We start from the raw sequence: 26,177 nt of genomic DNA, 5'->3' as shown, positions 1-26,177 counted from the left end.
TGGCAACGAGTTTCTAGACAAAAGATGAAGAGAAGAAGGAAAAAAAAAAAAAAAAAAAAAAAAAAAAGTGTTATTAGTGAGAGCGCCTCCTAAAAAATTCCGAGGCAGAAGCAGATGGGTTGACATTTGAGGATGAAAAAAGCCAGGCACCTGCTTTCCCACACAGCAGCCAACGCCCCACCAACACTGCCGTTTTGGGAGCAGCACGGATCTTTGCCAGCCAGGTCAGAGGAGAAGGAGAGGAGAAGAGGAAAAGATCATCTGGAAAGACGTGCCCCGTCAACTCATCTGCTTCCCCAGGGGGGGAAACCTGGGCCCGGCTTTAAGTTACAAAACCTCCAGAGCTCAGGGAGATGGGCACAGGCCAGGGTGTCCTCTTGCACCCATCTGACATTTCCATCGCTCCAGCAAGATCACAGAAATTTTTCCTTCTTTTATGCCACCACAAGTGGGAAGGCACCAAGGCATTAGTCAAAGCTAAAAAAAATAACTGAAACTACCAATATACCCCGAGATAACTAATTGTCATCACCCGAAAGTGTGTCTGGTTTATATGAACGAATGAACAATTATCTGTTGATTGGTTTAAGGTGAAAACTGGCCAAATGCTGGGTTAGGCAGTTCACGTGGGTGTAACCAGCTGTATTTACTGCAACCAGTCCTCGCACCGCGGGGCAGAAGCGAGCCCATCCACGGCGCTGGCATGGCTTTGCAGTTCTGCAGCCGGGGAAGTGCAGCGGCGCGACACTCGTGGCTCTCCTAAAAGCATCAGCTGCCCTGAGGAGGTGGGGAAGGGCCCCCTGAAGTTTCCCCCCAAACCCGCAGTGGGTCTTAAATTAGAAAGCCAGGCTCCTCCTCGCTGGGAAACCCAAACCGTGACTTTCCTGACTTCATTACTCAGCTGATATATGAGAGATGTCTTGAAGGAGCAGGTGGGCTGACTTAGGTTCAAAAGGAACAACTGCAGCTCGGCAGCTTTCTATTTCAGAGGAAGGCAGTAATCCCATAGGCTCCAACCCTGCCCTATAAGAGATTCTCTCCATTCCCCAGCAATAACCCCAGGCACCACGTGTTAACACCAACAGGATTTAAGACTCCCATGTTCTAAGCAGCAATAAACAGACGGCGTTTTTTCTTCTAGTTCCTCATTTATCCTCTTTCTGAAATTCAGCGTTGCCCTGGAAGTAATGCCAGCAATGGCTGTGTTATGACCCGATCTGAGTAGCTGGATGGGAGGATGATCTACTGCTAGGACACATGATATTTGTGTTCGGTGATCTCGTGGTCCCAGGGTGATTTTAATCTGGTAGCTGTGATTGCCCACTCCTCCAGTGCAAAAGCCAGCCCAAGGAGTACTCTGGGGACTCTAAGCCCATCAAGCAGAAGGAATCTGGGAGAAATTTCACGTCTGGGAGGAATTTCAGCTCTGCAAAAGACTTTGCTGCTGCATTGTTTCCTGCTGCTGCTTCTGTTACTTATTTGGATGCTACAACACCCCTGGTGTCTCGCCCCTGGTGTTTTTTATCTAGATCATTAAATCTTCAGGATACAGACTTCTACTTGCTATCTGCACGGTGGCTATCAGGTTTGCAGTCTCATTTCAGCCTCCAAAAATTATTCAAGCTATTAGTAATTATGCTTGACAGTACATTGGGTTATGCAGCAGGACAGCAGAGCTTCTCCTGGCAAAAGCCCGTGGAGGGAACCTGCCAGATGCCCAGCTGGTGGCTTCTTCCAAAATGTATGATCTGTAAAGACTCGAGGCAGTGGCCAGTCCTCCCATGGACTTTAATTTATAAACCCAGATTTCCTTCTTCCCAAGGCAGAGGAATAAAAAGAGGACTTTTAAAGGGATTTGGGTTAACTCTTCTTCCCTCTCACTCCAGTGAGGAGTAATACAGCTCAGTGCTGGAGAAGAAATCAGCTCAAGAGCCCTGTGTATGCATACAGAGAGCAAACATCTGTTCAGTGTGGGGTAGGCACGTAACGCAGCGCATGCTGTTCTCTCCAAAGCAATTGAAGTCAACAGGAGTCTTTGCAATCAGGCTTTCCATTAACAGTTATTGGAATGAGCTCATCTAGTCTCTAATTTAGCTCTAAGGACATCTTGCCGAGGGTTGTCACATTGGCTGTTCCCCTACACCCTTCCATATTTGTTAATCCAAGCGCTGCAAATGCGAATGGGATTTTGCGTGGCATCTGTCCGTGTGCTATAAAAGCTGAGAGAGAGTGCCAGCATCCCTGACACCCTAAGACCCCAACGCTGAGGGGGTTTCTGGGCCCCGGATAAAATGAATTAATAACAAGTGCATCGGCAGAGTCTGGACAGAGCTGAGCCAGACACAGAAACCCCACAGGCTAGGCCAGGGGAGGGGGGCAAAAAAAAAAAAAAAAAAAAAAAAAAAAAAACCAAAAAAACAAGGGGAGATGCAGATTTCAGCCTTGCAAGGGCCAAACGTTCAGCCAAGCCTAGTCACTCCGTCGGGAGGAGCTGGCATTTGAGGCTGTAGCTGACTGCCACTCCCCCAGCTGGAAAGCCAAAAAAGGTCTCGCCTCAAGAAGAACAAGGTGTCTGTGCACTTCGTGGCATTCAAAAGCCATCTGGTCCCTCAAAGCCAGGGGCAAAATGCAGACCATGGTAGCAACAGCCACCTGAGAGGAGAAAAGCTCTTTGATGCCCAGCACTGTCCGCGTAGCTAACTCTGTCATCAAAGCAGCCAGCAAACCCAAACCATATTTACATCCAAAAAGCAATAAAAAGCAAGCAATCTGCTAAGCACAGTATTTTTTTGCAGTTAGGATGAAGTTCGCTGAAGGCAATGGAAAGTCTCCAACTGGCTTGGGATTACCCTTCAGTGGAAATTACTTTACACACAGCAAATGCAGCCTAAGATTAAGGCTGTTAGCACCTTAAGGCAATAACTGGGTTTTGTTTGTACAGTGGCAGAAAAATGGGGTCTGGTCTTGACTGAGGTTTAAGGATGTAATAAAATCAATTAGTTAATACTTCCCACCATTTGGAAGGAAATCAAAACACGTGGGAAAGCTTCACCAGACCAAAAACTTCCTGGCTGCCCCCACCCCTTCAAGGTGAAAGCAAACGTGATTTTCTGTGTTTTGTTCGAGCTAAGTGGGTCACGGCTGGAAGGACAAATACCCCAATCTTCATCAGCCCAGGTGGACAGGAATGCTGTGTCCCTTTTGGCCCCGAATGCTCCTGCCCTTGGCTGAAAGAGCAGAGCCAGCACATCCCAAGAAGCCTTTCAGCAGCTGAGAATGCAGCTGGGAGGGGGAATGGGCTGCCTTGCACCTCCGGGCCATCCCTGGAAATAACCCGCCCGTCAGTCATCCCCCTCCCAGGCCAGGCCATACAAGGGAGGCAAGGTAGCAAGGGCGGTATGAAGGGGGGGAGGACAAAAGTGGCCAAACACTGGCAATGGGACCTGGCAAGGACAGCTATCAGGCGAGGACTAGGCATACGATCCACCAAGCACCACGTGGCCACGCTTTCCCAGCAGGAGCCGCTTTTTTCATACATATATATTTTAAAATATATGTATTATCTATAAGTATATAAATACATACATACAGTTTCCTATTTAAAAACTATACATATACTTTTTAAAATATAAATCTCTTCCGTCCCTCTGCCTCCTCCCTTTATCCCTGAGCTGCTCAGTACTTTCCAGCAGAAAGCGTTTCTCTCCCCGGGGGGCTGGAGAGCGAAGCACCCACCGCAGCGCTGCTGCTGAAACAGGGTAGCAGGACCCAAGCGCTGCTCCAGGCTCCACCAACACATAGCAAAATCCCGATTCCCTGCCCCAAAATGCACCCTTTATCTTTGTCTTTGGGGTGATACGACCTGTCTGACCCCCGCATGGGGTTTGCTAGGAGCAACAAGGCTGAGGCAGAGAACTAAAAGACAATGACCATGCTTAGCTTAGTTTCTCTTCCAATTTTCTTCTTTTCTGCAGGAGTGGGCAGTTTTCTGTGACCACATTTGTGTTTCTCAGGTCTCTGTCTAGCCCCAAAGCCCACAGCCCTCCTCTCCTGGCAGCAGCTCCCCAATGGTCCTGCCCTTCATCCCTCCCGACTCCGCCGTCCCTTTCTCTGGGTGACGGGGAGGGAAGGTCAGTGCTTCCCTCCTGCTGCTGGAGGGAATTTCCCCAAGAACCCTGAGAGATGCCACTTCGTTCCCAGCCCCACACCTCGGTTTTGGAAGGATCTTTCCTCACACCACTGATCCTCGAGAGTTCAGAGCACCCAAATGTCTACACATGACACAAGCCTGGTGTGATGCCCAAACCAAAGCCAAGCAGGAAAAGTACCTTTTCCTTAGGATCCTATGCCGGATCCCAGATCCTGTGGATCCCAACCCTCCCCTGATGCTTCTCCATTCAAACCAAGGCTCAGCCCCACCACATTTTTACCCCCCCAGCAGCATCGCTCGCTGGGGCTCCCACTTACCTGGGAGGAGCGAAGAGAAGCACCAAGCTCCCTGCTGAAAGGGATGGGCAGGCTGGGATCTGCGAGCGTCCCAAGGTGATGCAGCTCTCAACTTATAGTGACATTTGATCGTCTGGAGGAGCCGATTGGCCCCAGAGTCCCTGCGCTGGGCAGGGAAGGGAGCAGGGACGGGGCGGGGGTGTGGGGGGGGGGGATGGAGGGGGAAGCAAGGGAAGGGGAAAAAAAAGGTCATACCATGTATAGGAGCAGCTGGAGGAATTGCACAGATGATGCTAAGATGGGAGGGACGTGTTTGGAGGTAAAAAAAAACCTCTGAGGCTTATGTTTCTATATTTACAGCCCCACCAGGCAGGCAGAGCTTAAAGAGGGGTATCTGAGGCAAAGGCATCTCAGAAACAAATTGTGGGGCCCCTGGAGCTCCGTGGTGCACGGTCACTGCTTAGAAACCGGTCAAGGCACACCGGCTCTTACAGTCTGAACACACAGCAGCAGCCTCCGCTCTCCCAGCCGGGCAGGGGCTCTTCCCTCCTGCCCCTCTGCGTGCAAACGGCTTCGGTTGCACTGCAGGCTTGGAGCCCGTGGAGGGTCTGGGGACCTTCTGCCTTCTGATGGATGCTCTTTGAACCGAGCAGCCACGGGGCACGCGAGAAGTCAGCAGCACGTAGCACACGTGTTGCGTGGGCGTGGGCGGCGTGTGGCACACACCCGTCCCTCGCTGGGGCTACCAGGGCTCAGCCACGCGTCAGGGCTCGAGGAGAGACCTGGAGCGAAAAGCAAGGGAGCAGGCACGCAGCAAGAGAGCTTGTCTGACCTCAAGCCACGCTCAGGGCTGTTCTTAGCACAATACAAAAGCATTACTTAAGCAAGGACACCTTAGAGAGGGCAAACCCCAGAAGGCTGGACCCCACCTCTAGGAGCCCAGCGGGGTTTTGCTGCCTGAGCACCCACCCCAGTTGCGCAGCTGTGCCGGCGGAGGATTGCGGTGCCTTGCACAACCCTCCGGCTCACGGTTTCCATGTCACTAAACCTCGCAGGCTTCAGCTCCCCATCCCCTCCCTCCTGCCCCTGTCCCCTTGGCAGGGCTCCCCGGCGATGCAGAGCCTGCCCTCCGCTCTGCCTGGCAGCTCCAGCACCCCCTTTCGCCCAGCCTGTAGGAGCACAGAAAAACTTCTGGGGCTGCGGGGCCGGTGATATTTTTGGCCTGGGTCACAGATCGATTCCTGCCCACTCTTTCCCTGCCACTTGCAGGAAAGGGTCCCCAACCGAGGATGTAGAGACAACCTTTCAAAGCCGTGGAGTGGGAGCAGAGCACTGCAGCCTCCCATTCACCAGGTAACATGCATGAGCAAAAACCCCCCGTCTCCAGCTTGTGTTCTCCAGCACCTTATGCCCTCGCCTCCCTCCCGCAGCCCAGCTTGAGCCAATGCTTTTGTTACTCATCGGGTGGGAGGGGGACAGTGCATCCACCCTCAGCGCCCAGGCTTCAGCTGGAGGTCTGCCCGGGGAGGGGGGCAGAACCGGGGTGGGCACCTCTCGCTGCCAAGGAGAGCAGCACCTGAACAGGGACGCGTGGCCAGAGCAGGTATCGTGGCCTCCACTCCCCCTCCCCAGCTCCCCCGAAAGCACTAACGCAGCAAACCAGCTTTCACCCTGTGTTTTCAGCACCATCAAGTATTTTTGCCATCTTCCACTGGCTCATTTTCCTCGGGCGCTCCACCAGCCGGGCACATCTCCAAGAAATACTGTATTTGCCCAAACTGGCAGCAGACTGGGGATGTATGGGAGGGGAGTCCCCCAGCTGTTTCTTCTTTTATGTTCGCGGTGGACCCCGTTTGGCAGCGGTATTCACCAGGCTCCTTTGCTCTGCCTCCTGGTTATAGACTGTCCCTGCTGCCGATGGGGCATCACAACTCAGCTCTCCCACACCGAGGATTGGATCAATCAGTTAAAAAAAAAAAAAAAGTGTGCGTGCAAGTGGGTGGGAAGCCTGGGCTTACACCAGGGCAGTTCGCAGCAGGTGCGAGGCTGAACGCTCCCTGTGGTCCCGTCTGGCCCATTTGCTGCCGGGCGGTTGGCAGGAGCAAGGCGAGCATCTTGCAGGGTTGCACAGCCCCTGCCAGAGCGGTGCTGCTTCTGCACCAGCAGCAGGGGAGCGCTCCACATCACTCACCTTTCCCTTTAAGCATCTTGACAAACGTGGCGTCGACGCAGGCTCCGGGAGGGACAGGTACCCAGATGTTTTTGCCTGCTGCATCTCTGTTTTCAAACAGATGAGATGCAGACATTGCTACCTGCAGGATCCCCTTAATTCCTGTACACGGGCACCTGCGCCCAGCTCAGTTCCTGATGTGGATATGTTAGGGAACTGCTCCAGACAATGTCCATCTTTACATTATGCATCATGTCCATGCTCCGTCTTCCCCATCGCCAGCCCCTGTGAGCATGGTCCATCTGCTTAGCACTGTCCCAAAGGACATCTACCTGTGCATTCTACGGGCTGCGCTCGTGTCCGTGTCATGCATCTTGTTTCCAGTCCCAGCATAATCCGGTTCCCTCTTCCCACAGGACTGAGGGGATCTGCTCCATCTCTCTGGAAAAAGGGCTTTATCAGACGCACGCATCCTCCATTTGCTCTGCTGTCACCTGGTTCACAACTGAGGCTCATTCCCCACAGTCCATTTTAGGCTTGCCCTTTTTTCCCCTTTGTGGATTTCTGCTTTGGCAGTGTTTTGACACGTAACTATAATCCTCTCCGATATTTGTTTCATGCCTTACCTCCACACCCTGTGCTTTTCACACATACCCTGCATCTAACCCTTATTTCACTTCTTGATGCCATCGCACAGCAGTTTCATTCCCAGCCTGCAACATTTTCATCATCAGCCTTGCCTCTCTTTGCTGTAGATTGTCCTGCTCTAGGATATATATTTTGCACTGTCTTGACATCATCTCTTCTCCCTGCATCAGCAGCACGGGGCACTCGGACTCACCTCTGAGCTGCTGCAGCGCAGCCACACCAGTCTAGAGAGCAAGCAAACCACCACCTCGTGCTCCCTACTGATCCCATGGACCAGAGGAGGGAGAGATGGTCCCGGCTGCAGCTGCGTTTCTACCAAAAGCAATCAGATTTTGTTAGGCAAGGGTGCAGCGAGCATCTCTCTTTGGAGAAGCCCCTCTGGCCAGCTGCCGGGTTAGGAGACAGCGCCAAGGCCAAGGAGAGCACGTATGCAGGTCACAGACACGAACCAGGGCCTCAAACTGCATAAAATGCAGCCACCCGCTGACTTCAAGCCAGAGCCTGCCATGCTTTTACAGTGCCAGCATCTCCATCTGGGAGAGGATACAGCAAACCAGTGCTCCTCCTTGAATAGGAACTAGAGGCTGAGGCACAGATCTAGAGAAGTTTCCTCTAGGTAACCTACCCCAATATCGCATTTCTCTTTGGTAGGTAGGAGCACCCAGACTGGTTATTTGAGAAGGGCCACAGGAATATATGGCATAGCAGGGCCACTTGCAGGGGAGCTGTAATCAGCCCTTCTCATCTTTTCTGGCTGTTGGCTGACCTATTGCAGCAGTCAGTGCACTCGGGGGAGACGCTTTTAAACACAGTGCACATGCATTAGTCCTGATAATTTCACTAATTGCATAGAGATGGGCACTTCGACCAAATGCTCGTCTCTCTTTTTCATACCCTCACCCCCTGTGCTCATTGCACACCAGTCAGTGGGCAGCATTTCCATCACTGCCTCCTACAGCTCGATGACGCTCAGCCAGCGAGCTGAAAAAGTGCATTGGAAAACTTTGCCAGCCCTGTAAATCTGAAACCCTAACTGTGGCTTCATGTGCATTACAGACTACAGAGTTTGTAAATAAAATCAGCTACATCCTTCCCATAAAACAGGTGCTCTTTCACAACCCAGGAGAGATCTAACTCCTGAAATGAAACAAGGCTTCTTATTCACCAACTACTGACCAACGCTGAGCAGACTGATCTAATACCAAGGCGGATCCTGCTTTGGCCCATGAGCTGGGCCAGGGGATCTCCTGAGGTCCTTCCTCACCCAAACTTGCACTTACTGCACTTAAATTTTCATGCAGAGGAACTTTCACTGATCCATTCTGTCATCTGAAAATGGTTAAGCTATCTAAAGCAAATTTATTTACAAAGAAAGTAAGTTTTCCTTGAGTTGTTCTATCACTTACAGCCTGAATGTTTCTTCTATTCCCACACACACGAAGTCATATTTGAATGCTTTCAAAACAACATCTTCTGATTTTTTTTTTTTTTTTTTTTTGCATGACACAGCTATTGTGGTTTTGGCGTGTTTATCCACTTATACAGACAGACATCAGCACTGAAACACTTGAAGTTATCCAGGAAAATATGTTGATTTAGCTGACTGGGGCAGGGTGGGGATGTGTTTTTCTGTTTTGTCACGCTCAGTTATAAACGTTTTACCATGATTCAGGGCAGGTGGGAAATGGGAATCACCAAAGCTTTTTGGGAAGGAAAAGTAAATTCTTATCCAGTTCCCCCTGCTTTCCTCTCTTTATCCCACTCCAGAGAAAGGGATTCAGCAGTTCAAGGTTAAAGCAGATGCCCTATGTTCACTTAAACACTCTTTCCTACTTAATTGAAGTACCTGCCAATAAAAAGGCAGATTGGATAGCGACTAAGTAAGTATGCTCAGAGAAAGGACAGGATATATATATATATATATATATATATATAAAATTAATTATTTTCTGTTCCTGGGTAAAATCCAATGACCTGTTTTACGCAGTCAGTCAAGCAGAGATCAGAATAGCCTTAAACTTTAAAATCAGCTTCTCTATTTAAGTATCAGCAGACTGCTGCCATTTTACTGGCAATGACGGGATCCTGAGGAATCCGAAACGCAACTCAAATGGGGAAAGCATAGACCATGCTTCCTCACTGCCTCCTCTAATACGCCCGTTTGGCATTTGGGCTCAGGATCTCAGTCCTCAGTTTGTCTCTGCCTCCCCCAGGTAGAACAGACCCGGTGCAGCGCTTGCCACACACCTCCTACAGCAGCTGCCCCGGTGCAAGGGAGAGCAAATATTCTCCAGGTTGTGGGTCCACCTGCCTGAATGCTGGAGGGTGGCCGGGGAACCTCGGGGTGCCAACACCTTCTCTGATGGTGGCTTCTTGACATCTCAAAGATTCAGGGGCATAAAAAGGAGAATAAAGACAAACAAGCTTTCTTTTATCAATGACCAAATTACCTACGTGTGTCTCCATCCACCCTCCTGACACTGCTGTTCTCCTCCTTGCCTCTGGAGGGAGGGAGACACTCAACGCTTCCGTGGAGGACTCGTGTGTCATCCCTTCTGTGACACTTGGTCAGCAGGAGAATCTGTCTTATCCCCTCAGCCTGTAAGAGTGGAAACCCTGCATCTTTGCATAAGAAACAGGGAGGGATCTGAACACCATCTGCTTCAGCATCAGATGCAAACCTAAGCCAGCCTCGTGCATCATTCATACAGTGCATGCTGCAAATACAGTCATTAGGCTGGTGTGGTTTCGGTGGTGACAGTGGCAGAGCAGGGTACAACACGTCCTTGGGCATTTTTAAATTCTGGTGAAGTTTTCTTATTCATAATGTGTGGGGGGGTTTCCCTTTTTTTGTTTTGTTTTTTTCCTCTAAGTTTCCAGTTGGGTTGGCTCTGGTTGTTCTTGTCTGTTTCTTTTCCCAGCAACATTTTCAGTGTCGGAGACACACAAAGTCACTAGCGCTCCTAAAAGACAATGGCAGATTTGAGATGTTGAAGTCATCAATCAATGAGGAATTAATTGCATTAGGGCATTTGCATGAAAGATTGAGCACCTACCCCACAACCCTTCCACAGGTCAGTGCTGCTCTAAGGAGCAGCGTGTCCTGCAGAGCCAGGCATGATCTCATCCGTCATCAGGGAGGCAGAGAGGGAGAAAGCAAATAGAGCGCTCACCTCTGACACCAACCCCAAAATACCATCATCTGCATCCCTTCCATGAGAACTGGCCTCGTCAGACAGGCCACAACTCTGATGGATGCAGAAATGCTTTGCTACCTTGATCCATGACTGACTCAGATTCAGATTAGAGATACATTGGCGACAGAGTCAAGGAGCAACACGGCTTAGCAGGGTGGTACGGGAGAAGAAACAAGAATTTGCCTTCCGAGTTGGCTTTCTGGCATAGCTCACCAGCATTTCAAAAGCCAGATGGAACAGACCAAGCCTAACCCAGGTGTAAAGCTGCTTTCTAGACCCTCCAAAGACACTGCTCTTGCATGCCCCCATTTCCTTGTGAGCACATTTAACCTACCAGCTGTCTTGGCACCCACACACACTAAAAGGCTCCTGAAAGGCTGTGAAAAAGCAAAGCCCAGACTGGGATGACAGCTGGAAAAGGGGATGAAACACCCCGGGGCCAAGAAGCGGTAAATAACGGCATGGCCTTTGGGCAGCTCACATGCTCAACCAGGGCAAAGGCAGGCACCCGTGCCATCCTTACCAGCTCACTTTAGCAGTCTCAGCCCTGATCTTTGAGTCAAACTGCACACAAACCCCCAACCAAAATTCACCAAACCAATCAACTCCACACCCCGGCAACTCCCAGGGCAGCATTTTCTGCACTTGCACCCTCCCTCGCAATGTCCCTCGCCAGGACCAAGCAGAGACAGAGCCCAAATTTGCGCTCTTCCTCTCCAGGGACAGTAACAATCAAAGTACAGCTCCAAATTTGCATTTTGCAACCCTGCCTTTTGCTAAACAGTAAATCTGACCAGCAAACTTGAAAAGCCTCCAGCTGGTTTCATTGCCTGGAGCTACTCTGCTAGAATATCTGTCCTGGCAAATTACCATCATCTGCCCTTCACCTCTCGGGTACTTTAGATGCTGAACTTTGCAGGGCCAAAGTTGGGAGCATGCACTGGTGTTACTCGATAGCCCTTCTTCATGCTAATTTTAGGTGATTGGAACTTTTCATGCTTTCAAACAGAAGTCACTTTATTTTTGAGAAACCTGTTGTACCTACCGGCTACTGTAAATACTCTTTTCCATCTGATGTTTTGAACTTACCTACAGGGCTCTAAAAAAGATCACAAGAAAACAGCACCTGAAATGATCTTGAAGGAACAATGACCTGATAATTTTGTAAACCAAGCCGAGCAAACACAATGCACCCAACATGCGAATGATTGCAGATGGAAACAAATTATACATCAGTAAGTACTGAATTTCATCTTTCTTCAGTTAATATGGATTCCTGATTTTTGTGGCAGGCTATTGCTCCATCACTCAGCTGTTTGCTTTGCGAGATGTGCTTGCTCCATCTGCTTTAGACATCTAAGGTGCAATCCTGTGGGATTCCAGAGATCCTCACTGGACACCCTAGATCTAGGCTAGATGTCTCTCCAAAGACAAGGCATCAGGCTGGATCATTCAAGACATAGCCTGGGTCTCATCCTCAGGCTATTTACACCTAAATAGATGAGACAGTCAGCGAGGACAGAGGCTGAGCAGCAGGATGGGTGCCAGGACCGATGCCTGGGGCTGCTGGTTTTGGGCTGGCCCCAGAGGAGATGAGCAAGGCAGGAGACCAGCCACGGTGCTCACGGCAACCACCCCCAGCCCCTCCACAACCTTGGGGAAGGACTACCTACCCAACCAAGCACCTCTGATTCAGTAATTACACTTTCAATTTGCTGCTTTCGTGCTTTAAAGTGCTTGCCCATATAAATCCCAATGATATTTTCCCCTTACTTTCCTTCAACCTCCCTCTCTGCTCTTCCCATCACCCTCAAAAGCCTCAAGCCCGCGACGCTTTCTTTTTCCTATTTATTTGAAGGATGAGGACTGCATGTCTTTAGCATTGCTAAACTGCTATTGCTTAGAGTTATGGTGAAAAGATTAAGCACCTTTTTGAAATCTGTGGTCTAAATCAAATTGTTCCACTGCAACCAAAACCCTCAGGGGAGCCAAGCAAAATCACAGGGAAATTGTCTGTGGTCTGTCTCATTATCAGGATCCTTGTAAGGGGCCCATTGTTTCTGAAGCAAATGCTAGCTCCAATTGCACTTCTTGTCAATGTCAGATCCATTCTTTACCTGCTTTAAAAAAAATTGTGTTCATTATGGAAAGTGTGTTGAGCTAGCAAGAGTTACCAATAGACCAATCTCAGAGCCTTGTTCAGCAGCGTACCAGCTGCCACCCCATTATTTATAGCCACTCCGCTCTTTGAGCTTGGTGATTTTCCTTCCCTAAGGTGGTGGTGGCAGGAGGGGAAGCTCTGACATTCAGGCCCAGGTGACTCTGAGCTTGACCTTTCCTTCAAAGAGCAGAAACTGCAGACACATTTCAAGGAACAAAGTCATTTGGAAAATCTAGACTCTTGTGTCCATCACTTCACTGGAGGCCCAGTGTGGAGCTGCAAGCAAAGGTTGAGCAGAGATCTGTTAATTAGCCAGCACATATACATACGGACGGTCATAAAAATGAACCTATAATTATTTTATACGTGGAAAGAGAACCAGATGAAGTCTAGCCTCCAGTCTCAAGGCAGAACAAGTGCTATATAAAAGACATAACATGCAAAACAGACTTGAGTTTTCCATCAGCTAAGCTTTCCCCAAGTTTAAAAAATGCTGGTTTATGGCCTGCAGGAAACAGTCATTGCAATGGTCATGGACCAGGTTTTTCAATCCCATCTCACATACACTTACGTAGAATCAGCTGTTAAATCTTGTTGGAAAAAAAAAAAGTAGCCCTGAAGCCTGCTACAGAAAGACAAGCAGCACGTTTCAGTATTACTGTAGCCCCCCTCACAGATTTATTTAAGAGCAGATGCTGTACAAAAGAGGGTGTTCTCCTTCTGCATAATGTAAACAGACAGAATGGGGAAAGAAGAAACTGGGAAGAGGCAACACCTTGAGGCGTGCCTCAAGGTCAGAGCACCAACAGCCCACGTAGGGGTTCCAACCCCTCTCTTTGGGCACCACTGACCTGCCAAGGGGATGGTAATTCGGGATAGCGTAGCAGCATGGGGAACACAGGCAGCCAATAGATACAGGGACCAGGAAAGCATCCCTCTTCTCCGCCAGGCTTTGAGGGTAAGATTAATCCTGCAAGAAAGGCTCACTCAATGCCTCAGTTTGTCCTTGTTATGCTCAAAATGTAACAGGTAAAGTTAGAACTAAGGTCTTAAAACAAAAACCTCAGAGATGCCAGTGCTGAAAAAAAAAAAAAAATACAGTATTGTGAAAAATTAACGTGGGAAAGATATGGAGCAGTCAGCTACTGAGTAAGACCAGACCAGTAACTGCTAGAGGGGCAGAGCCTGCTCTCCTTTACTCACACGAGCAGGATGAGTCCCCAGGAGCACTCTTCACATCCCCAGGAGAGCAGAGGTCCCAGTGACGTGGAAATGTGCAGGGGAGCTGGAAGCAGGCTGGCTTTGCGAAGGTTGCAGCATAACTTCACCCCCACACGCAGTGGTTTTTTTCTCCACAGCAAATTCAGCTGCAGGAGCTTTCAGTTTTAATGAGAGATGAGCAGAAGCGCTTCACAGATGCCACATTTTCTTCAGAAGTGAGCAACAGAATCAGCCACAACGCCCCGTGCTTGCTGCTCAGGGGAGAAATGAGCCTTCATCCCCTCTTAGCATTGCCCAAGAGCACCAGGGCTGCAGCATCCCTTTTTTTTTGGGGGGGTGGGGGTTGTCTTTCACCATTCTGGTGAGCCCACTGCCAATCCCACCACCATGTGTGTACCATGTTTCTTTACGAGAAGAAACAACACATCATAAAGTTAATTTAATTGTGGAAAAATTTCCGCTGGCAAATATAGGTACCTCATAAAGAGCTACACACATCTGCTCCAAGCCAGGTCCTTCCCTGGTTCCTCACCACCATTAGAGCACTCTGGTCTCCCCAGAAAGTTTCCACATAACCTGCTCACTTCTGTGCTGTGACCAGAACCTGAATTACAGCAGTTGTTTCTCTTCAAACCACATCTAGGTACATGTGGGCTTTAAGAGGGGCAAATATGCCCTGCAAATTAACCCTCCTCAGGGAAGGAATGTCACACAAGCAGCCTTTAGGGCCTTTTCTACACTTTCCAAGCTGGCAGGGCACAGGAATAGTAACAGGAAGTTTCTGGCCATCCTTTCCACCATCCAACTACAGAACAGAGTTGAAACAAATTAGTGCAACCAGCTTGCACACACACAAGTGCACAGCAGCACTGCTTTCACCTCAAGCCAGGACATCTCTGTACACCCCATTGCTACTGCTCTGGCCTTACATGAAAATCCCAGCATGGCAGAGAAAGGGCTGAAGGGAGGAAGAGGAGGCCAGATGGCATCCACACTCCCCCATTCTCTGAGGAACGCCGACTCCTTGAATTCCTACCTCCAGGAGGAGCTGAAGCAGATGATGGAGAGAATGAGGGTACCCATAAGTAGAAAGATGACAGCAAGTGGTATTATCCGAGAACTTTCCTCTTCCTAAAACTTTAGGAAAGCATACTTAATGATATCACAAACTATTTGCTGTCTCTGCACCACAGAAATGTTATTGCTTGTAAGGTCACCTCCATTAAAAGGTTTTTCCTTAGATGGCTCCAGATAGGGTAGTCAGCTCATTGGAGTGCAGACAGCTATATTGACCTCATCTAAGCTGTATAAGCAGGCTACAGAGGAAATTTTTTTTTTTTTTAAATAGTTGACATCACCAGAAATTTTGGTTGAAGCCTGTGACATTGCTGAGGTCTATTAGTTGGGGAGCTAAGCTCTGTGCTTCTCCTAGCAGATCATTGCAGGGGAAGTCTCATGCATGCTTCTCCATCTCTCACCCAAACACCACTCATTCCCATTTTACAGTCAGTTACCCCCAATAACAACAAAGAATGCAGTAAGACAACAAGGATCTCCCTCAATGGGGCAGGCACACAGAAAGTCCCCTTCCTATGTACATCAAGCTCCTTTTCTTCTTGTCACTCAGCCTCATGTCTCTTCTCCTCCACTTTCTACTCAAGTGGAGAGTTGCGAGGTCTTAGAGAACAGCTTTGCTGCAGGAACTCCTACATCAACAAAATCCTCAGAGTTGCCATCTTTACAACATCTTCCTCAAATTTTATTAAATGCTTACAAAAAAAAAAAAAAAAAAAGAATCCAGGACGCAGTAAATTTAAGCAGAAAGCACATTGATGCAGGAGGAGAGAGAAGCTGCCCTCCCCTCCAGGAGGGCAGAAACAAGTTGCAAAATTATGTTGACATGGGAAGAGGGTAGGGATAAGACTTTAAAGAGAGGATGGGAGACATGCTAACACCATGAAGTATAAAGACATGGGAGAGCTCAGAAACAGCCCTGGCCAGAGTGCTGCTCTTCAGGGGCTCAGTTTGCCCACGTTCACAGCAAGCCCCGACCTCCCCACACAACTCGGTAGGATGCCGTTTCACCGAGGCAGCTTCCAGCACAAGAGCAGCAGCCATTTCCCAGATACCCTGTCCACCTCTGGGAGCGAAGCAGGCAGGTTATCAACTGCTTCTGACATTCGGAAGTGTTTCAGTCACTGGCACCGGAGCCCACAGGTGAGAGGAGAAGCAAATCCCTTTCCCAGAGAAGGGAGATAACACCAGTGGTCAGCACTTCTCACCTGGGAAAGAGGATCTCCAATCCATGTTAGGGAGAGGGAGGCAGCAGCTGTTTGAAACAAAGCTGCTATTGCCACTGTCAAGGTGGAAAAGTGGCAGAAACATTTTGGCACGGGAATGTAACTGTGATTAAAGAATGATCTGGGAACTAAAGAAAAAAACAGGATTAAGTTGAATGTGGTTTGGTATACACAGAGAGACCAGTACATGGAAGTCCCTCAAAGAAGGTGTTGTAGAGGGACAGGCTGCACAGTAGACAGGGGAAGACTTTACCTACAGCTGGCACCAACTGGGTGACAAGTGGTCCTTGCAGTCTCCTCAGGCTCAGGATCTGCCCGTTGCCCTCCTTTCAAACACTGATTCTTTTACCGGGTTTCTGCTGAGCTCCCTCTCTCCCACCACCCAACCACCAAGAGCCACAAAAGTAGAAATTCTTCATCGTGTAGAAAAAGCCTTGCCAACTGAGTGAGACAGAAGATCCCTCTCTTCCAACACTTGAGAAAGAAGACAGGGGGAGAGAGGGCAAAGCCAGATAAAAAAAAAAAAAAAAAAAAAAAGTCAGAGTCACATAGACAGTTAAAACAGGGATGGGTTTTGCCAGCTGATCTAGTTCCTTTCATCCAACCGGAGGCAGCGTGGGGTATTGCTCACACCCCGAGAGGAGTCAGGCTGTACCAAAGCAGACTGACATCAGGCAGGAGAAGTGAAACATCCTTCAGTTATCTTCTGTGGAGCAGAGGAAATAGTGGCATTGAAGGTTGCATCGAGCCAGGACCAAGCTCAGCTGCAAGACAAGAAAACAACAAGTTTATACATAACCCTTTGGCCTGCCACGGGCAACACCCCAGGCTGTACAGAGCCTGCATCTTGTTTAGCAATTACAGGTGGTTTTCTCCCACCCGTTTCCACAAAGCCCTGTGAATCAGCCCATAAAGCTTCAGCACCGCAGGACAGTCAACCATGCTGCGTGCCCATGGCAGAGGAGGTGCCGAGGGCTGCGCGCCCGGCAGAGATCACGGCTGCCCAGGCAGTGGGAAGGGTGTGCTCCTGCCCAGCCGAGGAGATCTCCTCCCGAGGAGATCAGCAGGCTTCCTTCCAAGCCTGAGAAAGCCACTGAAGGGGAGAGCGCGTTCCTACAGCCCCCGGCAGCCACAGCTCTCCGCCTGGGACCATCTGCGGTGGTATCGGGTTCCCGCAACTCGCGATCTGCTCCACGCACGACAGCTGGCGCGGCCGAGGGGCTCCAGCACGCAAATGACTTTTCCACGGCAGGATAAATGACTCCCTCCATGCTGACGCTCTCCCCACCATTCCCCGCTTGGGGTTGGCTGCAGATGGAGCGGAGTTCAGGACAACAGTTGGGGTCCAAGAGCAGGCGACCTCCCCTTCACCCACGAGCACTCAATCAACAGCAGGGAAGCTTAACCCTTTGAGAGCCTCTTGACTCAGCTTCTAGCTTAACTTCCTTGCACCTTATCACGAACCCACACAAGTTTCTTGGGCAGTATTTTCCCCATTGTCCCTGGGTTTTCAGCTCTGGCCTTTCCGCTGGTAATAAAGCACGTCTGTCTGTCCCTTTGCTTTTGCCTCATTACACAGCAAGGGAGAAGATGATCACAAATCTTGCTCATTGAAGAATTTCTCTTGAGTACACAAAGCTCTGAAGCAGACTCATCAAACAAAGCCAAGCATGACAGGGAAGGCAAATAAATTAAGAGCTCATTTCCCTTTGCTGCCTCTTAGTATCCCTCTGCCTCACTAGTCAAACACACAGACTCGAACACAGTCACATACCGTGGAAATTACCACCCACAAGGTCTCCAAGACCCACAGCACAGCGGGTTTCAAGTCAGATGGGATGCTGAGATAGTAGGAAGAGTGATTTTAAGAGCACGGACTATTGTATAAGACCACAAATCTTGATGTCATGGGGCACAAAGCAGCCTCTAACTTTGGGAACAGAGGGAAAGTTTTCCTGGTGCACGCAGATTAGACCTCAACTTACCACTCCAAGAACCCCTCATGCCCTCCTCAATAGCATCTGGCAGTTTGCAGCAAATCCAAGGCAAGATCCTGCTCTGGGCCATGTGGGAAGCTGCATTTTTCTGGGGTGCAGCAGTCCATAAAACAAGGAAAACACTCAAAGAGCTGATTAGTAGTTGGGCAGGTTCACTGCCCTGCCTCTTTAGTATTCCTAACACAAACCGCAAGCAGGTCAACCTTCTAATTCTGGTTTACCAGAGCTGCTAGACCACAGCTCATCTTGTAGTACAGTCTGTCTGCGGGATCACATTAAACAGGAGCAGATTAAATCATTCCACAACCAATTCTAACATCAGATGCATGCACTAGCTCACCCTGCAGCAGATATAAATCACACAAGCAATTACCAATTCCTATATAAGCAGAACCAGAGTAGTGTTGCGCAAAAGCAAGTATGCACCTCTCCAACTGAGGCATTTTGGCTTTTTGACCCAGAAGAATTTAAAATATCTGCAAGGCTGGGGAAGAGAGAAGGTACAGGATGAAGGAATGGGCTCTCAGCCTTTTTCAGGTCAGCACAGACTTATTTCTAAGAGTAGCTCTTGAAACAGAGCAAGTCCTAATCCCAGCCTTGTGCCTAAGGCATGAAGCTGATAAGCCACTGGGAATGCCCAACAGTTGTCACCCCCAACTGGCACAAATCCCCTCTGAGCCCCCTTGCCGAAACAGCAGGAGGTTTCTCATGCCTGCAACCGAAATAATAGAATCATAGAATAGTTTGGGTTGAAAGGGACCTTTAAAGGTCATCTTGTCCAACCCCTCCTGCAATAAGCAGGGACATCTCCAACTAGATCAGGTTGCTCGGAGGCCCATCCAACCTGACATTGAATGTTTCCACAGATGGGGCATCTACCACCAATCTGGGCAACCTCTTCCAGTGTTTCATCACCCTCATCATAAAAAAATTACTTCCTCTGAATCTACCCCCTTTTAGTTTAAAACCATTACCCCTTGTTCTATCACAACAGGCCCTACTAAAAAGTCTATCCCCATCTTTCTTATAAGCCCCCCTTATATATTGAAAGGCCACAATAAGCTCTCCCCTTCTCTTCTCCAGACTGAACACCCCAACTCTCTCAGCCTGTCCTCATAGGAGAGGTGCTCCAGCCCTCTCATCATTTTTGTGGCCTCCTCTGGACCTGCTCCAACAGGTCCAGGTCTTCCCTGTACTGAGGAAATCAGTTGGTAGCAATGCACCACCTGCTAGACACTGCCCACCACAACCTCTGCTCTAGAGGACAGCTTATCCACCATGGCGAGGGCTTGACCTTGAAGGCTTTCAGTGCTTTCATTTGCTGCCACCTTTTTTTTTTTTTTTTTTTTTTTTTTGGTTAAGAGTCATCCTTCTTCCCCCCCCCGACACAACCAGATTTGGCAGATACAACACCTTACACCTTCCCAGCCTGGTGCTGACAGCAGCACTGCAAGCCTGAAGGCAACACTGGGCACTCAAGCACAAATAGCTGTTCTGCACTTCTGAGTTTTACTTGGGCTAGTTTTCCTGCACAGTAGGTATCGTGCTACACACCACACTAACCAGAGCAGGTTGGGAGCCACCAGGAACCAAGCAGAGCACATGCAATAGCCCCTCTGGGCAACCCTGACATCACCCACCTGCTCTTCCTCATTTCAGGATGCTCAGGTGCATCCAGCACTGGGGATTAAAGGGCTCAGTGATTTATGCCTCATTTCATAGCAAAACTCAGCAACTCTGTGCTGAGCGAGAGCCAGGGTAGAGTCAGATTTCTTTCTGGGGGCTGCCAAAGAGTCACTGCAGGTCGGAAGCTGAGCGTTCCAGTGTTCCCCAGCCTTGCTCAGGAAGAGAAAGACGAGAACTGAGACTAGTTTTATCTTTCTATCCTTAACACTGAGCCTGAGTTCCACTGTGCAGGAAATCTGACCAGTGCTCACTAGAAGGAGCAGGAGATGGTGGTGAGCTAGCAACAGAGAGGAGAAAAAGCAGCCATGCATCCCCCCCCAGGAGCAGCACAGCGTTGGCCAAAGGGGGTCCACGTGCAATTGCCATTGGGGAGAAGACCTGACCCAGACCACAACCCATTTCTGTTTCACTGAAGTCTTAGTGATATAGGCAGGGCAGTGGCAATGCTCCCCAAGGGAAAGAGAAAACAGTTTAATCTTGAGTGCAGAAGAAGGTTGCTGCTGTGCTTGACGCAGCGAGGAAAGACCAGAGTTAGTGTTGTGACAAAGCACTTCTCACCAGATAAATGCAGCTTTTAAAAAAAGTCCTGCATTTCACTGGGATGTCTTTCTGCCAGATGAAATCAATCAAGGCCACTGCTGACTTTGACTCAAATGACACGCGTAGTTCATGGCTGTTCTGTTGTACATAACATTGTATCAGATTATTAATAACTGGAATTTGGAAAGCCATGAAACGTTCCTGATTTGTGCCTCTGGAGAATGTTTCAAAGCTTCAAAATTTCAGACGCGCTCTGTTTCTCTTGACATTTCCTTCCAAATCCCATTAGGACTTGCCAAGACACGAATGTCTGGGGTCCCAAGGAGCTGTCACTGGATTTTGCACTAACACCAGGAGCAGGAAGGCTCCAGGTTTGGCAATACAGCTTCCCCCAGTACATCTCTTGCCCTGCCACACCACCCTCAAGACTGGCTGAGGCTACCTTGGGAGACCAAGGAAACCAAGACCGCTGCTCTTCTCTCACAATACTGACTCTATACTCATAGCTTTTGGAGAGAGGAAGAGGAGGCGTTATGTATGAATATTTCCGAGTCTACCCGAGGGCTAAACCCACACCAACTCTAAGCTCTGTGTTCTCTTCCAGGAGATGACAATGCTGATAACGGTATCATCCTCCATCCAGTCCGCTCCCACCCACCACCACCTTTCTCCCCCTCCCACCCTACCAAAGCCTGGGAAGGACAACCTGAGGCTCCAGCGGCTGCTGAAGAAGGCAGCCAAGAAGAACGCCGTCCTAGCTTCAGAACAAGCCAAGTCCTTTCGGTCCAGCCTTTCACCTGTGAACGAGGCCAGCCCTGACCTAGAGCACAATGAGAGTGCTCCCCCAGCAGAGACCCCTGAAACCACAGCACCCCCCGCCTCCACCAGCCTCCCAACCCGCCTCTCCATCAAGCCCATCACCCACCGCGTCCCCTCCCCTTTCCGAAAGAGCAAGCCTTTCACACTGAAGGTGACCGAGCAGAGGCGCATTGCTGAACACCTCATTCTCACGACCTCCTCGGCCATGCCCCTGCTACACAAGCCAGAAGCTCCTGAGACTCCACAGCAGCCTGAAGGCACAGACACCAACCTTCCCTCTCCACACAACCCTTCGACATCTGTTTTCCCCCAGCCTCCTCCTTCCAGTACACCCAGTAAAGAAAGGGCACCAGAGGTTACCTTTGTCACCAAGGGACACACTTATTTCCACAGTGTCAAGCCACCCAGGGCTAAGATGCCCACATCAAATCAGACCCAAGGAACCATCAGCCATGAAGACAAAAGGCCTTCTTCGCCAGCACCTGAATCAAGCCACTCTGAACCATCTCCAGGGCAGATACCCACCCTGCTTGATGACAGCAAGGCCACAGCCCCGGCACTGGAGCCTCCCCTCCTTTCTGTTGCAAAGGCAGAGCCTCCTAATCAAGCTCTCGAGCATGCTCCCACTGAAGAGTCCATCAGGGCCCCTTCACCCAAGCCCAGCATCTCCGATGCCCACATTGATAAGCCTACTACCCATGGGAATGACACTGAAATATCTGGATCGCAGAGAGTTCCTGAATTACCCAAGCAAGATGGCGACGTCCTAAAACCATCGACACCCAGCACTCCCTCAACGCAAGCACACCCAGTGACAGCAACCCCAGCACCAGGTGACAGTACCGAGGCCACCTCCACAGACACCAAGGCGGAGCGCATCGCTCAACCTCAGCCGACCCCCAGTTTACCAAACACCAGCCCTCCCCTCAAAGCTGAGCCAGCTCTATCGTCGGTAGAAGACAACAGACTTCCTGGAGCCAATGCCAGTGGCTGGCATCGCCTCAGGAAGCACTTGATGGTGCAGCCAGAAGCACCAAACTTCCCAGAGCCTGAGCAAGAAAAGCTGGTCCAGGAAGAAGGGAGCAAGGAGGAGGACAGCTCTCAAGCAATCATCAGTCAAGACCACAGGCTGTTTAGATCAAGGGTCACAAGGATGTGGGATGCTATTTTATACCAGATGACAGTCAACAAGGAGAGGAAGCAGCAAGCAGAAGAGAAGAAGCCACGGAAGGAAGAAAGCTTCTTTCTTCCCCGTCGCTTACCCATCTTCCTACATAAGCCACGCTTCGACGCACGGAAACTGAAGGAACTGGCTACCAAACCCATGACAAAGATCAGCAGTGGGTTCGAGGTGAGCCGGTTTAGACCCAAAGTGTCTGAGGAGCACAGCAAGAGCTTTAACAGAACGGCATCAGGATGGTCAGTCAACTGAAGCCAGGCTGTGCCACCAGGCCCGTATCTCTGGAACTTCCTACAGGGCACCAAGCAAGAGAGCACCTATGATTAGGTTTACTGCCCAGATCCAAGCGTAAGGAAAAAATAAAATGAAATAAAACCCCTCCAAGCCAGCAGCCTCATGCTGTGGGTTTAAGGGTTACTCTCCATACATATGTAAGCTTGAATGAATAACATACCACATCCACAGGTCATGAGCCAGGAAAACAAACATGCACTTGTTTTAAAAAGAGCCAAGAACAAGCACTATATGCAGTAACATGGGGAAGAGAAGGGAGGCACACAGCGAAGAGTACAAATTACATGTAGGAAAAGCCCAGTTTGGGGAGGAATGACAGAACCTGAATTTGTTGTGTTTATTTAAGACCAAGATAAAGCCTAGAAACAGGCAGTTGTAGATGAGACAACATGAAGGAATCTGGGTCGCTCCACATCTCTAGGGAGTCTTAGAAACTGCACTCCAAGAAGGTACACATCATCTCTTCAGCTTCTCCACTGGAAGTGCCCCACACTCATTTGCTGGGAACAAGGTGGAAACTCACCCTTTCATCCAGGGCGCAGACAAGAGACAGCATAAGATATCCACCCTGCTCTCACATAGCAGTTCCCCTGCCTAAAAAAGTGGGCATCATCATCTGATGTCCTCCTAGGTCAGTCTACTAAATTGTAGTGCAGAGAAGTCTAATTTTGTTGCAGTAATCAAGCTCTGTTATGTATTTTACCATGTTTTAAGTACAGCTGAGGGCTGGTCTTTTCACAATATTCGACAAGAGCCTGCTTCAGCATGTGGGTATCCAACTCTGTATTTAATCAGGTGCTGATTTGGGGGGGGGGGGGGGGGGGGGGCGTGGTTCTGCTAACTGCAGTAATCTTGTTTTCAGGGTGAATATTGTGATAATTGCACACATACTGGTGCCTAATGTCCTGAAAAAGGGTATTTAAAACAAAATCCCCAACTCTGTCCATCCAGAGACAAATGCGCTTTCCAGCATTATAGTCACCCTTTGCATCTTCATCACCACCAGGCTTATGAGCAGGAAAGCTGGAGATCAGCTATTTCTGTTTCACAAGGGACTTTGTCATATGCTGGGATGTTCCTACACAGCTAATATAGGATTGCTATGTTTAGTCCAAACAGGAAACTTGATACGCAGCTCTTTACATTCTCTTCATGTGCAGAGGATATGGAGCCGATCAAAATTTCTGCAAGCCAAACTGCAAACAGACTTAGAAACAAAACCAAAAGCCCCTTCTGCTTTTCTGAAGTCTCACAATTTTGCAACGATGCTACAAGAAGAGCTTAGTTATCATTGAACCTTCACTGAAGTTTTCACTTTGCTGGTATTATTGTCTGTTTTGTAACCCCTTCCCTGTACTAAGGTGGGAGGGGGGAAGCGGGGAGAAGAGAAGAATATCCCAGGCACCTAAAGTATGGATTTCTCTGACCCCCCCAGTTTTCTAAGAAAAAGCTGAAAAAAGGTAGGTTGGAAATGCACAGTAATCACGAGTGAATCCAAGGTAAGCCTCTGCAGGATAATTCAATATGCTGCAAGAAAATGCTATAGAGAAAGATGCCCATAGCAACACAAAAACAAAAATCAAAATGAGTGCAGCGTAAAACACGTAGAATGCCTAATGCCAATAAAGGTGACCTTAACCACACAGTAATAAAATGGCACCTTACTGTAGCCCAGCCAGATGGATGTCTATGCACAAGAGTCTGCATTCACAAGATCCACAGCATTAGCGTGAAGCAGAACAGCCAATACTGATTGCACTTGGGAGGCAGTGAATCTGGCCAGAGAAGATGGCTTCAGAAGCAATTGTGCTTTAATCCACTTTGTCCTGCAGCGAGGACGGCCACCCAGAACAAACCAGTGACTCGCACGAGGCTTGCGTTCGGCATCTGCTGGGCTTCCCCCCCAGGCTGTGCCCAGAACCCAGCCCCTCTGCACAGGGACGGGGAATCGCTGGTGGAAGAAGGCAGGTCTGGCTTTTGCCCCAAGAGTGAAGGGCAGAGGCGTACAGAGGACATGGCAAGTCCTGCAGAGACAGACCCTGGCACGAGAGTATCACAGAGGAGAGGACAGATGCCTGGAGGCAACAGACTTCCACCAGCGGCTCTGCGTCGGGAGCCACCGTGGCATGTCCCACCCTGAGCTGCCGTGCTGAGCAAGGGAAGGGGAACACCATCTGGGCACAGGGTTTGGTGGTTTTTCAATGTCAAACAGCCTCGGGCAGTTGCCAAGAGCCCAAATTGCCACTTAAAGAAAACCTCTTGCTCCGCAGCCTGCTCAGAGGTCCTGCAGCTCAGGAAGGGAGGGGAGGAAGAAAAAAAAAATGTACCTGTGCTCAAGCAACTAGAAAGCTGATAAGGTGGTGTTGAGCGAGTGACACAGGGGTGAGCCAGAGGGTTTGGGAACAAAAAAGGCAACCACAAAGGGATCTAGCAGGAGGGAAAAAGGATGAATATAGTTCACAGCGTGGAGAGGAGCTGGGGAGCAGGGACCTCACAGCACACAGAACAGCCAGTTAAAACCCCAAGGAGCAAAACAAGCCAAGATCCTTCAGCTATCACAGTCCTTTTGCTATTCACAGTCAAAAAAAAACAAAACAAAACAAAACTTCCTTGTGAATGAGCCCATAGGGCAGCAGTGTTATGCGTGGCTGTTTGGAGTACTGAGTGGATCCTAGAGGACATCCCATGACGGTCACTGGCCTTTCAAGAAAGGATGCTGGAAAAAGACCAGAGCCAAGGGCACTTTCCTTTGAACTGCTTGCAGCAGCTCAGGTAGGGCAAAAAACTCATGGGCTGACAACCCAGCAAAACCTGTTTGCTATACAGAACTGAAGCTCAGTAGGATCCCACCTGGTGCATCAAAACAGACTTCAGGAAAAAGAAGAAGATTGATCAAAGAGGAGACCTTAAAATAGATTTCCAAAAGCCACAGGCAGAGAAGCAAGTTGAGGATACAAGTTCTGCAGGCTCCTCCTCCTTTACCTCTAAAAGCATAGCTTTGGGCAGGCTTGGGTTTGTACTGCTGCCCATCTCGATGTGGTATTTGAGAGAGTTTCTCTTCTAAATGGGCACCACAAATGGAAAAAAAAAAAAATTAAAAAAAAAAAAATCAAACAAAAACCCCCTAATATACTGCACTCCAAAGCCAGCTCCTTGAAAGATAAAAAAAAAAAAAAAAAAAAAAAAAAAAAAAACCAACCAGAAGGAACACAGCCCCCAGAAGAATTCAGAAACAAAAGGTGTTTTGTAGCAGACAGAGCTATTTATAAGCTTGGCTATGAAATAAAGCTTCTTTTTTTATAGTAGGAAAAAAGAGAATGAGCTTGTTTTCACCCCCGACAACTTCCTCTCCCCTTGCTGTGCCAGATGCTGCCCAGTTGGATCCAACCGGTTATCACCTCCCTCTACATCATTCCTCCTTACTGCCGTAACCCTCTACTATCATCCACTCAAGATAACACCAGGATATCTATTAACATTAACACAGTATGAGCATGAAATCCAAAGACCATTTCAAG

At 49.2% G+C, this 26,177-nt stretch overlaps 2 protein-coding genes across 3 annotated transcripts in view; both read right to left on the bottom strand.

The window, feature by feature from the left end:
* The window catches only part of TNNT3 (troponin T3, fast skeletal type), a 33,106-nt gene extending 26,354 nt beyond the window's left edge, over window positions 1-6,752 (bottom strand). Inside the window, exon 1 of the mRNA XM_032984885.2 lies at window positions 6,638-6,752. Coding sequence (XP_032840776.1) covers window positions 6,638-6,752 — 115 coding nt within the window. The remainder of the gene's footprint in view (window positions 1-6,637) is intronic.
* Window positions 6,753-15,585: 8,833 nt separating this feature from the next.
* Window positions 15,586-26,177, bottom strand: part of LSP1 (lymphocyte specific protein 1) — a 51,601-nt gene continuing 41,009 nt past the window's right edge. For both annotated transcript variants that reach the window (XM_032984968.2, XM_042785468.1), the window contains exon 11: window positions 15,586-16,907. The gene's annotated coding sequence lies outside the window, so the exon portion shown is untranslated. The remainder of the gene's footprint in view (window positions 16,908-26,177) is intronic.

This window comes from Tyto alba, unplaced genomic scaffold, assembly GCF_018691265.1.
Source record: "Tyto alba isolate M040663 unplaced genomic scaffold, T.alba_DEE_v4.0 Super-Scaffold_8, whole genome shotgun sequence".
Taxonomy (NCBI): Eukaryota; Metazoa; Chordata; class Aves; order Strigiformes; family Tytonidae; genus Tyto; species Tyto alba.
Note: the sequence above shows the minus strand (reverse complement) of the source record. Positions and strands in the feature narration are given on the sequence as shown.